Source organism: Pristiophorus japonicus, chromosome 15, assembly GCF_044704955.1.
Source record: "Pristiophorus japonicus isolate sPriJap1 chromosome 15, sPriJap1.hap1, whole genome shotgun sequence".
In the NCBI taxonomy this organism is placed as follows: Eukaryota; Metazoa; Chordata; class Chondrichthyes; family Pristiophoridae; genus Pristiophorus; species Pristiophorus japonicus.
In genome coordinates this window covers 50,032,303-50,046,919 of record NC_091991.1, presented here as the reverse complement: position 1 = coordinate 50,046,919, position 14,617 = coordinate 50,032,303, and the positions used below count along the sequence as shown (strand labels likewise).

The following is a 14,617-nucleotide window of genomic DNA, read 5'->3' as shown; positions in this document are numbered from 1 at the left end:
GGAGCACGCCCAGTAATGACATCATCGCCATGTGCGCTGACTCCAAAGCACCCCGCGCCGACCCCTTTGCACCTTGCGGGGGAAATTGCCCCTTGGGCCACAAGGCTGGCAGACACCCGCCACTGGGGCGACCCTTAAAGGGGAGGCCTGCAGCGCCGTGGCTCGCCAATTTATTTTTCGGCCGACTCTTGTGCCAGACCAATAATGCCAGCCCTCACATCGACTGGGCCATCATCATGCAGCCCGGCATGCTGTTTTGGGTGCTGAACCACTGGCCCGGTTGATCACGTCCCTCGTAAACCAGTAGCCCGCAGTGCGCGCAGTGGCCCTACCCTTTAAATGAAGTGGAAGGACGTTGTAGAACGTCAGCACTACGCGGATGGTCCGTGCAGCACTGGGCTCCTGAGCTTGGTGCTGGACTTCCACCCCGGGAGCGCCCTTCCAAAGAAGCGGAGGGCCGGACAGTGCTCTGCCTCCTTTGAGGGGCGCACATGCCCAATTCTGCGTCGGAGGCGGGACTTCCTAGCCCTGGAAGGTTACTGCCCCCAATCGGGGCGAGAGGCAATTTCGCCTCCATTGTTTTTCTCACCATACCCTCAAGATCTTCAGGACAATGCAATTTAGTTAACTTCTAAAAAAAATAATTTAATGTCCCAAACATGCAGTACTCAACCAGATTAAATACATGATTTAACAGTACTAAAGTAGATTAATATTTCTAAAGATTGTTCTAGGAAGGCCACAAAAGGACTGGCTTTCTCAAGTAATTCATGAACACATGTAAATCTTCTGTAAGAACATCTAGAAATTCATCCCTTTATAAGTTTACTTATCTCGTCTAATATTATGTTGTCCCACATTAACCATAACTTCCACGTGCCACATGTCTCCAGCGGCAGTTTTTTAAATCTGTATAACCAAACACTTTCTGCAATGATGTAAACTTATGCCAATAAACTTCAGATGCGAAAGTATCGCAGTTGAGGATTGAAAATTTCTCAAGATTATTGTACTTATCCACTTCATCCCATTCATTTGAAACAGATTAGATTTACTGAATATCATGTACCAGATCATCCGCTCAAATGGCTATACCTTACTTGTTCTTGAGATGTGGGTAACACAGGCAAGACTGAATTTATTATCCATCCCTAAATGACTCGAGGAGGTGGTGGGGAGCAACTCTTTTTACAATTGATTGGCTAACTAGGGCATATCAGAGGGCTTTAAGTGCCAACCATATAGTGCGGGGCTGGGGTCACATGTAGGCCATATCAGGTATTGGTGCCTGGTTACCTTGCCTGAAAGGATTGTCAATAAAATCCAACTGTTTCTTTAATGTCTTTTTACAACAATTCAGCTGTTTCTAATGCTAATCCCCAAATTACAAGATTTCATGGGCTAGATGTTACACTTTTGTGCATATCGCCCAAAAATGGGCATTATTTCCGACGAGGGCGGTAAAAATGGGTTTCCAGATCGCCGACTTCTTGCCCATTCTCAAAACATCCAGTCTCCATTTTTGAAATTGGGCATTACTGCGAGCGATATGAAATGGGCGTTAGCGTTAAATCTCGCTGACCTTCTGCCGTAAAGTGTCGCTGTCCTTAGCAACGGCATGGCAACGCTCAATTCCGGAGGTCAAGAGTCATCATGACATGCGCAGAGAGAGAGTGAGCTGAAGGCGTATGTGGGTGTAGTATGGCTGCTTTGGGAGGAAGGAGGTAGAGTTTAGAGCTTTAGAGCAAATAGGGAAACAAAAATTAGCTGTTACCAGCCACATATTTGCCCGAATTTGGCCTATAATGGAGGGAGAGGAAGAGGCATCACAGCACACTGTGGAGACTGACGGCGGCGAGAGCAGTGAGCTGGAGTAGGAGCACATTGGAGGGCGCAAAAGAGCGAGGAGGTTCTCGGATGAGGCAAATGCCTCCCTCCTGCAGGAGGTCGAGTTATACTGGGGTGATTTGACACGGAGGGTGTGGGAAGCCCACCCCAAAGGTCTACCAGAAGATATGGACCAAGATAGCAGAGGTGTTCTCGTCGGCGACCAATGAGGTGCGTGAGGGCAACCAATGCCGCAAACGATGAAACGACCTTGTGGGATCCGCAAGAGTATTACATTTATTTACATGTACTTATGTATTTATATAATTTGATTTGTAAGTCATGAGTGACCATCAGCAGATGTGAGGTCTTTCACTTTTACCGGGAATGTTTTACTCAAAGCCTGCAGTCACGGTGTACGTCTTTCGGTAAAGAATGATAATTATCATAATAATCATGATTACATCTGTCGGCTATGTGTTGTATCAGTCTTTGTCACAGTACCTAGCAAGAATATCATGCAATGATCTCATGCCATGTCGTCCTGTCACCTGTTATAGACGAAGCTATCGACGATGAGGTCCATGCACAGGCGAAGGGTGGGGGGGCCACCAGTCTCCAGCGACATCAGAGATGGAGGAGCGGGTGCTCGCACTCGTGGGGAAGCACACCCGGACAGCCACGGAAGCATCTGCAGACCCTGAAGTGATGCCACGTGAGTAAAGTTTACACCGTTGCGTGATGTAAAGTCAATAGATGCCACACCCACTCATCCGAACAATCATATATGATAGATGATTTCTAAAATTGTCATAGAAATAATGCTGTCGTAATGAAAATCATTGGAATGCAAATGTGTTGATGGTCATGAAATGTGATGTCTGTGATGATTTTGATAGGGGCGGTGCTTTTGTCGTGCATTTGCTGTGTGTCGTGCTGGACTCATCTTGTGACTCTAAAACCCCCTTCTCCTCTAATAACCTCATTTGTATTTTGCAGCTCAGCCAGCAGCGCGGCCCCAGGCAAGACCAGAGGCCAGAAGTGGGGGCGCGGGCCCCGACTCTCCGGACGATCCTACATCTAGTGCAGAGGAGCTCCGATTCTCACCCGTCAATCCGCTGGGTTGGTTCTCTATGGATGAGAGCGCGGACTTCAAAGAACCTGCATTGTTACGCTCCAGAAGCCATTCCACCCCAAGGCCATCTAGTGTTCCTCCGGTCATTCCTGCCTCCATTCTAGAGGTACCAGCCCCAAGCACCTCGCCACAGGGCACCCAATTTGTCCCCAGGACAGCGCCGACACTGCGGAGGCCTCATGGATGCAGCAGATCTGGTCCACGAGCGCCACATGAGAGCGGAGAGATGGTACAGTTGTCCAGGACTGTAGACATTGGTGGCCAGCTCATCGAAGTATTGGGGAGCTTATCCCACAGCTGGCCACCATGACTGAGTACATTCCGCGGGTGGCGAAGGCCCTGGATGCGATAGCCAGGAACACTGCTGGCACAGGCCTCCCAGTGGTCCCAGAGCGCGGCACTCCTAGGTTCCGCACCACCACTGCGAATGACAGATGAGAGGAAAGACCAAGATCCCGCTTCTGCATCAGAGAATATTGCCCCCTCGGCAACCCCCCGCTCCCGTACAACCACCGCCTCGGTCTACATCCCCCCCCAAATAAGGCACCATCTGAGGAGTTCTTCAGCCAGGTGCCGTGGAGCCAGGAGGGGAAGGGGTTGAGGTGGGGAGAAGGGGAAAGGGGGGGAGGAAAGTGAGGTGCATGTCCGCAGGTGATGGCTGTATTATATCTCCATCTGGGTGTATGCAATTTGTTGTAATGTATGGGGGGGGCGGGGGGGGAGAAAGAGGGGACCACCCTCCTGCTTTGCCTTTGTATTCTGTGTTGCTGGACATGTTGAACATTTGATTGATGTCAATGGTGGAAAAAGTGGAGTGTGGGCAGGGGTTGGGTGTTTTTGCCCGTGATACTTATGATTTCAGACCAATGTTGGTATAAAATGTTTTTTTATTGAACGCATTGTCTCAGATAGCTGGATCGTTACACACTGGTGGTTCCTTAACATGAATGAAGTTAAGTTTTATTTAACCCCATCAACGTAAACTTTAACTGGCACCAAGATGATGGGCACCATTGATGTCTGAGCTGCACGCACACAACAGTGTGTCAGCGTTGTCACTCACAGCAACGTTCTTTCAGGCAAACCGTTCAGATATCAGCTCCTCACGCAAGAGTCTTGCAGCCATGTAGCCACCACGGGCCCTTTCCTGCGGTCTGGAGGGGATCATGGGCATGGTTGCATAGCCAGCCTGATTGTCTGGTCCTAGGTTAGCATACAGCCCCTCGTCGACCTCCTCCTCCTCCTCTCCTGAGGTTGAGCATCAGTCCCTTCTGGAAATTCTTGGCCCCTCCTGATAGCCAGATTATGCAGCATGGAGCACACAACCATGAATTTACCTACTTGCTCAGTGTTGTATTGTAGCTCCTCTCCTGAGTGATCCAGACAACTGAAGTGCTGCTCAAGCACAGTTATTGTTTTGTGGACCAGATTGCGTGTTCTCTGTGGCTCTGGTTGTATCGCTTCTCGGCCTTGGTGTGGATGTCACAGAGGGGTCATTAACCAGTTGGCTAGGTCATATCAGTTATCACCAAGCATCCAGCATTGTTCTTGTGGCTGACTCTTAAAGGTGTCAGAGGCAGCGCTCTCACACAGGATTTGAGCCTCATCAAAGCTGCCCGGACATTTGGCATTCACTGCCATTATGATCTGGTTGTGGTCGACAACTAGTTGGACCTTCAGGGAGTGAAATCCTTTTCTGTAACGAAAAAACTCCGGGTCCTGAGGCGGTGGCCGCATGGCGATGTGAGTGCACTGTATTGCTCCCTGCACCCTGGGGAACTTAGCAATGTGATAGAATGCTCCAGCCCGGTCAGTGGTCATGGGGAAGCTGATAAAGTCCATCCTTCGCGTGTACAGGGCCTCCGTGACCTGTCTAATGCAGCGATGGGTGGCATGGTGAGACTGAGGACAAATCTCGACCGTGAAGGCCTGAAAGGAACCGGACGCGTAGAAAGATAGTGCCGCGGTGAGTTTGACCTCGACCAACACTGATGTCCTGATGGCAGGCTGCATATCTGGCCTGATGAGCTCATATATTTCATTGATCACCACCTTGTGGAAGTACAGTCTTCGAAGGCAGGTGTGGTCGGACACGTCGAGGTAAGACCTCTTTTCTTGTACGTGCGGGGTGTGTATGGTCTGGCCCTCCTCCCCATTCTTGCATGTCTTAAATTGGGGTAATGAAGTGCATCACACATTGAGCCATCTGCACTCTGCAGCATCTGCGTATTAATTGATGCAAGCTGAGAGATGGCTGGCCCCATTGCAATGAAAGTATAATAGCAATTGATCAGAAGCAATAATTTCCTCACAAAAATACACATAGAATAAACCCTCATTAGTCCAGAGTCTGAAAATATGTCTGTTGAGATGGTCACTTCACCTGAGAAGAACTCCAGAGTCAATCCAAACTCCCCCGAAGTTGAAGCAGCCTTTTGAATGAAGCGACCTGAGATTTAAAAAATGGCAGCCACACCACTGGCTTTAGTTCAGAACAGTTCCACTTTTTCCGGGCGGTTTTTGGGGCGAGCGATAGTGTGGGCGATATGTGTGTGAGGTGGTGAAAGTGACGGTGGGCATCTCCTAGTTTCGCCAAATGTGCTCTTTACGACAAAAAAAAAAAATGGGCAGGCGGTATTATTGAATCTCGGCGTTAATTCCGTGCGGAAAGTAATGCTGGGTGATATTATGGGCGTTGATTTTGCCCATTCAGATGATTCCGCCCAAAAAAAGTTGGCGGGCAGTATTATTTTTTCCCAGCGTTATGCACATGGGGAAAGTAACGCTTGCCGATAAGTTTCCGAAAAATGTCCGTCAGTTTCTATTTTGAGGCTAAATGGGCGCTATATGGGTGTTGTATGTCATTTCAGCGGTAAAATGGATGTTAAGTGGGCGTTAAGCATGCAAAAACGTGGAAAATCTAGCCCTAAGAATTTAGTTTCACAACTTGCCATGATAGAATATGACCTAACAACTTGTAGTCTTAGAGTCATATACCTACATGTTAGTGACACTTTAATGCATTGTATGATACATAATATGCCATGTCCTTATAAAATAGTGCATCTATATACTATGTTAAATAGTCTTGTGTTTAGTACACATTTTTGACAAGCATCTCACTCACAGTCATACTTCAGTTGCCAATTTGTTCTGACAGAACAATCAGAATGATACGTCCTTACTATACAGTATAAATGCACACGAGCCCATACTTGAGAGGTGGTCACTCTGTGACCAGTAACCTTTATTCCACCACTGAAATGATGAAGGTGGGTGGAGCTTCCCCTTTTATACCTGAAAGTCCAGGTTAGGAGTGTCTCCCACAAGTTCACCACCTAGTGGTCAATGTTTTCACGGTGTACAACTTAGGTCAGTTTATACATGGGTTACAATGACAGTTGAATACATGACACAGAACAACTGATTAATATAAGAAAGAAGATAAACCAATTGAATCACTCAATATTCTCAGCAAAAAAAATTCTCTAACTGAAATTTCTAATGTCCAAAGTAAGGTTTGTAATATAAATGGCATTAATTTTTTTTTACATATTTCACAATATCACAGTTAAACTAAAGTGTAAAGACACTGGGCCTGAAATTGTGGTTGGAGGCTTACTGTGAGCAAATGCTTCCGACCTGCACAAAATCTACGAACTGACCTGATGGTCCGGGAGTTTCGGACACTTGTGATCCTGGGCCTCTACACGTGGGTCTGTGTAGAGGCCGTGTATCCTAGGGGCGCATGCGGTTCACAAGCCTGGGATCACGTGGACCGGCCCAACCAATGAAAGGGGATCCCCATTCATACTTATGGGGATTCATTATGTACGGATCCTCCACAAGTATGAAAAGGAATTGTTGTGTATAGAGAAAGAGTCAGACTGAACATTGTGAGCTCAAAGTAGTGTGACCTTAGTCTTTTATTGCAGATCTCTGGAGTGCCTCTCCAACCTGTGAAGCCTCATTAAATACCTGTGCTCCCAAGAGATTATGGGATCATAAAAACATAAGAATTAGGAACAGGAGTAGGCCATCTAGCCCCTCGAGCCTGCTCCGCCATTCAAAAAGATCATGGCTGATCTGGCCATGGACTCAGCTCCACTTACCCGCCTGCTCCCCATAACCCTTAATTCCCTTATTGGTTAAAAATCTATCTATCTGTGATTCCCCTTGGGACTCCAGGGGATGAGCCCTCTGGTGGCTGTACAGAGTAAATACAAGTTTACATATATAACAGGGATACCCCCAAAATACCCGTACATTTAAAATGAATCAAAATGGCATTCAAATATTTAAAACAAAAATTAAATTTGAAAAATAAATTTACATATTTTAAAAAGGTCTCAAATTAAACTTACCTTATTTTACAAATGCTTTAATATTTAAATGAATGAATTAAATGCTTTTTTATGTCCTTTAAAAGTCGCTGGTACCAGGCCAGAATTTCCCGGTCATTTGCTGGGCAGAATAGCCAAACACTCCGTCCGCGGAGGCCCTCTTCCCGGGAATCTTCTTAACAGATCGCATGTTCCGGGTTTTGGCACATGCGCAGCACATGCCTAAACCTGGAACTTACGTGGCCCCTACGGGCGTGTGCACACCTCGTAGGCACCTGTAGGGGCCGCAAATTACAGCCCGTTAAATAAAAACACCACACAGCAAAGGCCAAGTCAATAGCCTAATTTCACGTCCTCTTTTTAACCAGTTATGAAGCCACACTGGCAGACAAATAGAAGTAAGTTCGGTGCACGACCATCACGGTGTGTCACTGCAACACCCGGGGGACAGCAGGAACAGAAAGCAATACTTTTTTCTTCCTCACCTCAATAAAATCTGAGATTCTTAATATAACCGTCAATGGTTTCACTGCAGATCAATAATGCTTTTCAGTTTCATTTTGTGATGCAAATATTTATAACAAATACTTCGAAATTTGACTAACAATGAGGGGAAGTGCTGAAATTACAGATGGGAAACTTTCCATTTATCGGTTCAGCAACAGGAAGCGTCTTCATTGCTACTATTGTTACTATTATGAAACCTGCTGCTTCACTGACCGGTGTCCTGACTGAATGTTTAACATTGAATAAGCTGCAGACTATTGCAGTGCATCTGTATTGCACGTGCAATATGGGAAACTAAACATTACCATTTTAAAAGGGAATTTAATAATTTCTCAAAGAACTAATGGTTGTGGAGAGTGGGCAGGAGAATGACAATAGATTGGGTGGCTCATGTGGAAAATAACTACCAGACCTTATGGCCGAATGGAGTGTTTCTCTCCTGTAACATTCTATGATAAAATTATAATTGACCATGAAAAAATACACACAGTTCAATGAACTTAGACTTTACCAAGTCTTCATTAAACATCAGATGGTATGGGTATGGTTTGAACCAACACCAATGGTAAAAAGCAGTCATTTGAATTTTTTATATTTTATTTGAAAATAAAATGTGTGTGTGTGTGTGTGGAGGGGTGGGAGGGGAAGTCTCTGGATGGCTTAGTGATTGAATACGCTGTATGGTTATAATACTGGGCCAAACAGACCACGAAGATTGAGCATTCAATCCATGGTCTACAGGAGTTTGCTAACCTTGACTGGGGCAGCAATGAGACACTACAATTTGACTCACTGCCCCAAAGGGGTGCATTTTTTATTTTCTTTTTTCAATTTCCCTTTTTTCCTTGAGTTGGGGAAGGAGAGGAGAAAATGTAACCCAGGAGTTCAAGCTCTTGGTTGTTAAGCAATAAGCGATGGTGTAATAGCGATGATGAATATTAGCAGAGGATTGGATTGAGCCCCATATGATGAGATAGTTTCCAAATATACACTATTCGGGCTTGTGTGAGACTTAACGTCCACTTAGCCAAGTGTTTGCAGAGGTTTTGGAACTGTACTGCAGCACAAGTCACTGCCAAGTGAGCAGAGAAGGAAAATAAAATGCAAAAGAAAAACTGCACATCTGAGAGTTATGGTGTATGACTTAGACAAAACCGAGAGGGGCTGTCTGCATGTTAAGAGCAGTTGTCCCAAAGGACACAGCTTTTTCTCTTGCACAATCACAGTGCATTTATGTAGGTGGAGCAACTTAATATGAAACAATTAATGTGAAAAACTAAAAAGTGAAGAGGAAGAAGAAAAGGAATGAATGAGTATGTGGCATATTTAGGTCTGAGAAAGGTATTACTGTATTCAGAAATGCCTCATCAATTCTTTTTATCTGTTTAAACAAGCTTTTATACATTTTTCAAAAGTATAAGTCGTGCTCAGAGTTAGTCACTTCATAACAGGTTGATCATTGAGGACTACATTTATGCAAAATAACATTTCCCCCTATATCAATACAATAGGATTCTGGATGTGTGATGTTTTCTGAAAATCTTTGTCCATGCAACAAAGGCTTTGCAAATTCAGAATGCCATGGTAAAATCCATTCACTTCCAAGTAGCCTGGGTGACATTTGTCTGCCTAACCTGGCTCCCTCACTGCTTACCAACTGAAGAAGGATACAGATGCAAACAGCTGTTGCTGAATTTTTAAAAGCAGGGAGAGGAAATTCTTTGTTTTGTCAATAGTGGCATTCGCTCTTTGCACTTCATCCTGGTGCAAATTTCATCCCATTCAGATGTTTGGTAAATAATTTTATTTTCATCCTTCTCTTCCTCTTTAGTGAATCAGATCCCATACACCATCACCTGGCACAGAAGGCAAGTGTTTGATCTGCACGCAGACCTCCGCCTATGTTGCATCCATTGGGCCCAAATTTGGCCAGGAGTTGCTCCGTTTTTTTGGAGTAACTTGATTTTTTTTGGAGTATCTTAAATTCTGCACATTTAATTTGCGCCAGTGTAAGTGAGTTAGTTAGGATTTTTTTTAAGTTTAGATTTTTTTTTCAAAAGGGGGTGTTACCAGCCACCTATGTCTGTTTTGGCCATTTAAGCCAGTTTGGACAGCTAATAGTTGCTCCAAACTAACTTAGGCTGGTGTATGTGACTACTTGTGGCCTGCACAGAAAACCCTTGCGGAGAGTTAAGAAATCAGTGCAGGTAAGTACATTTGAAGCACCAAGCACTAAACAAAGCACAAAAATAAGTATTCAATAATAAAAAATACAAGCTGAGAGGACCTGCACCTAGCACCAAGACTTACAAAGCACTAAACAAAGGACAAAAAGTAATAAGCAATTAATTAATAAGTAAAAAAAATTGAAGGAACCCTGCACCTAAAGCATCAAGACCAAAGTAATAAGCAATCAATCAATCGATAACAAATAAAAAATAGAAGTCCTACCTTTATGTGACGGGAAGGCAGCGGGCCGCCGATGAGGGAGCCCATTCGGCCAGGGATAGGGGCGGCGCGATTCGGGCCCTTCCCACACAGCCTGCAGAGCACACTCAGGGGTCAAGTTTCAGCCACCTGCTAGAACGGCGCACATCGGAGAGGCCTGCCTAATTTATAGAACAAAAATTGTGCCGAATACTTACCCCGCGATTCTCCGATAGCTGTAGGCCCATTTCCACCTCGGCGCTGCGCAGCAGGAGCTGCTGGGGGCGGAGCTACAGCCCTGCGCCGAAAACAGTGCCGCAGCTACGCGTGTGCGCAGTGGAGGCTGCATGTGTGCGCAGTAGCTCCCGGTGTCTTGTCTCCGGGGCAACGGCCCTATCCCAGGCCGAAGGGACGTTGCCCCTATCCCCGGCCAAATGGCTCGCGCATCTTACCTCGGCGGCAGGCCCCGCCCACCCGGCCTCTCGCTGGGGGCAGGCCCTGCCCGAAGAACTCCTGGCAGCCGGCGTTGTCGTTGGGGGGGCCCGCCTGGCCTCTCGTTGGGGGCGGGCCCTGCCCGAAGAGTTGTCGACGGCGGCGGCAGCCTAGCATCCGCTGCGTGCGGGCCCTGCCCGAAGTCCTCGGCGGGGCCCGGCTTCTTCGTCTTCCTCTCTTCTCCTCCCCCCACCCCCCCCCATCATCTTCTCTTCCCCCCCTCCTTCTCTTCTCCCCCTCCCCCTCCTTCTCTTCTCCCCCCCACCACCTTCTTCTCTTCCCCCCCCCACCACCTTCTTCTCCCCCCACCACCTTCTTCTCTTCCCCCCTCCCCCACCTTCTTCTCTCCCCCCCCCCACCTTCTTCTCTTCTCCCCCCTCCCCCTCCTTCTCTTCTACCCTCCTCCCCCTCCCCCTCCTTCTCTTCTACCCCCCTCCCCCTCCTTCTCTTCTAACCCCCCCTCACCTTCTTCTCTTTCCCCCCCCACCTTCTTCTCTTCTCCCCCCCACCTTCTTCTCTTCTCCCCCCCACCTTCTTCTCTTCTCCCCCCTCACCCCCACCTTCTTCTCTTCTCCCCCCTCCCCCCACCACCCTCTCTTCTCCCCCCCACCACCTTCTCCCCCCTCCCCCCCTTCTCTTCTCCCCCCCATCATCTTCTCTTCCCCCCCCCCCCCCAATAATCTTCTCTCTTCCACCACTCCCCAGTGCTGCAGGTGAGTAGAAATCATTTTTTATTTAGTGTGATTTTTAATTTTAATTTTTTATTTTTAATTTATTTAATTTATTTGGATTGATTTATTGATTTATTTATCATTTATTATTGATGGCTCTTTATTTGTAAAAGTAAAGTGTTTAATGTTTGTAAACCCGCCTTCCCCCCCACCCCCCATCTTTTGTTCCTTACGCCTGATTTCCAAATGTAAACAAGGTTTCACAAAAATCTACACTTACTCAATTCTAAGTTAGTTTGGAGTAAGTTTTCGCTGCTTAAACTTGCAAAACAGGCATAAGTGGCCGGACACGGCCCCTTTTGAAAAAAAAAATCTGTTCTAAAATGAAACTGTTTTAACTCACTAGAACTGGAGCAAACTAAAGGCTGAGATTGCAATTTCTAAGATACTCCATTCTAAACGAGTTGCTCCAAAAAAATAGGAGCAACTTAGGCCGAAACTTGGCCCCATTGATTCTGGGGGCGAGGAGCTACTGCGCATGCACGCACACTCTAGCGCGCAAGCGCAGAGATCCCGGCACTGTTTTCAACGCTGAGACCTGGCTCCGCCCCCAAACCTAGTTGCCACGCTGCGCCACCATCGAGGAGAGGCTGGGGAGCGGCCAAACTCGCCCTGAAGATTTTTGGTGCCCTTGGAGTTCTACAAAAGCGCGCACCTCTGATGAGTGCGCTAGAAATCTGTACTGGCCAAATTTGGGCCCATTGTGAGGGAACTACCAAGAGTGCCTGTAGTGAGTTTCTCTGCCCCCTTTTGGGAAAGTGCCTGGTTGCATTCCCTTTTTTGTAGCCTCAGCTGTTCCCGTTTGTTACAGAATTGTTAATCTTTCATTTGCAAGGAGAAAATCCAACTGAAGCGCAATGGGAAATTGTGCACCAACTCATGCTTAAACTGGCATCTTCCTGAAGCCAACAGGAACGATAGCTCCAGGTCAAAGTTTAAGCTTCAAACTCAGGCTTTTGGAAGAAGCTGAGTCTGTCAAGAAAAAAAAATAATTTTAATCATGTTCCGGTGAAATAAGTTTTAATAATATTTACACCCTTATTTAAACATTACAAATTTCAGTTACCAAGAAAGTGACAAAAACATTTGGATAGTTTTGTTCAAATGATTTGATTGGTTTGTTGTCTAGCATTCTGGTCTTCCAACAAATCAATAAATGTGAATGTGCTTTTTTTTTACAAGCACTTAGAATTAATACTACATATAGTGTAATCACTAAGTTCGTGAGCAAACTAAAAGCCAGTTTCTCTGCTTAATGACTCAAATTATATTTTTAGTTATTTTTTTTTAAAGCAATACATTTTCCTTTACCCTATTCTCACACTCCCAATCTTCCTGCTCTGAGCTCCCATAGCTCCCCCCAACCACCTCACCTTCCCAACCCTTGCCGAGCATCCATAGTGAACCTCCATTCTCCACCCACCCCCAAGACCACTACTGCCTTGCTTTTGTCAGCAGCATCCTGCAACTCTGTTCTCATGCTCCAAGATTCCCTCCCAGGAGTTCCACATCCAGCAGCACCCCCTCCCCCCCCCCCGTCCACACAATGTTCCCACACCATGCCACCACTATTCCACACATAGACTATGTCCATCCTCCCACCACTGCCACACCCAGAACCTCCCTCCCAGTGCTTCCAACTCTCCCCCGTATTGCAAGATTCCCCAAATGCTATCATATCCTAACCTAGTCCTACCAGACCCATCAGGCATCCAGACACCAGGACCTTCCCTCCCAGTGCTCCCACTTCTGCAACCTCTATCACTTCTCCAGACGTTTTAACCACCCTCATATAATGCCCCCCCTCTCCCCACTCAGTGACCTCCTTCTTCCAATGCTCCCAGATTCAATACCAAGTGCAGGCTCAGGAAAAGCCTGGAAATCTCAGAAGCCTCAGGAAACATAAATGGTGCAGAGAGCCTATAAAATGGTACATCTAGTGCATAGTTTCTGTCCATCACACTGCAGATGTTACGCAGTCTAATGTAAGTTTCCATGTCACACTTAAAATAAAATTATAAGGAAACAAAGTCAGTGATTTGGAATGTACAGAAAATACTAGAACCACAATGTCTGCTAGCTGTTAATTAATCTTCCCACGAACAAAGCCAGGGTTCTGACCTCTAGCCTGAACAGTAATTGACTCATCCAATTTTCATTTTTTAATTAGGCAGAATATATATTGCACATTACATGATATAATGCTCCTCTCCTTATAAAACCGATCTTCCAATTTACGGTGAGCAATGCCATGGAAGATACGCTATTACAATAAAAAATTAAATACAGAAACTTTACAGGAATATAATTTCTTTTTACAGGTTCAGATTTTATCCCCAGTTGTGCATAGCAGTTTGTATGGCTGATGAAGCTGCAATACATGCAACACAACTCTGAACTTTTTCCCCAAGTGCAATGACCTTTGTAAAAAAAATGGCAAACTTTGAACTTTTAGTTACCATTTAATGTTTTATTGGGCTTTCCTGCTGAGCTCATTGGGAATTATTACATGACACATAGAATAACTTTGCCATTCATGTCATGCCATTTCCTTAAATAATTGTTGCCAATACTCTTTTTAATAAAACAAAGTACAAAGTAACAGGTAGCCTATCAGTAAACATATTCTGATAACAGGCTGATATTAGTTTGAGGTATATTAGAGCAATAGAGGCGTGTGCTACATGTTGGTCACAACTTACATTTACAAATGAAGCACTAAATATTGCATTGGTATAATCTGTTCTTAATCGAGTAGGCAAGTGGGAGACTGATCTAAAGCAGGAGTTTGTCAGGGAGTGCACCAGCTCTACTATAACATGCATCACAATGCTGTAAAATACTTCAGTGTCACTCTTGTATCCAAAAATGACAAGTCTGACTTCGGAGCCTGAGTGACAATGCACAAGTATAATTCATCTTTACATTACCCATAAACACTGGACTCACGGTTGTCCTCTGGACTGCAGAAGACTACTGTTGTGCATATGCATGCAAGTTATATGCTTCACGGGTACTAGTGGTGCACCACAATGTGAATAAAAGCACCTGGTAAGTATAACCCGCCTTAACCAAGTAAAGGCACATTTAGCTCGTCGACTGCAAGAATCAAGTTTTGCACGAGAAGGTAGACATGATAGAAGGTGCCAAACAAT

General features: G+C 45.7%; 2 protein-coding genes across 2 annotated transcripts in view; one reads left to right on the top strand and one right to left on the bottom strand.

The window, feature by feature from the left end:
* Window positions 1-3,201, top strand: part of borcs5 (BLOC-1 related complex subunit 5) — a 164,844-nt gene extending 161,643 nt beyond the window's left edge. Inside the window, exons 5-6 of the mRNA XM_070900414.1 lie at window positions 2,388-2,542; window positions 2,827-3,201. Of these exons, the coding sequence (XP_070756515.1) occupies window positions 2,388-2,531 (144 nt within the window). The 3' untranslated portion in view covers window positions 2,532-2,542; window positions 2,827-3,201. The remainder of the gene's footprint in view (window positions 1-2,387; window positions 2,543-2,826) is intronic.
* dusp16 (dual specificity phosphatase 16) overlaps window positions 1-14,617 on the bottom strand; it is a 109,969-nt gene that overhangs the window by 36,843 nt on the left and 58,509 nt on the right. The gene's annotated exons all lie outside the window — the stretch shown is intronic.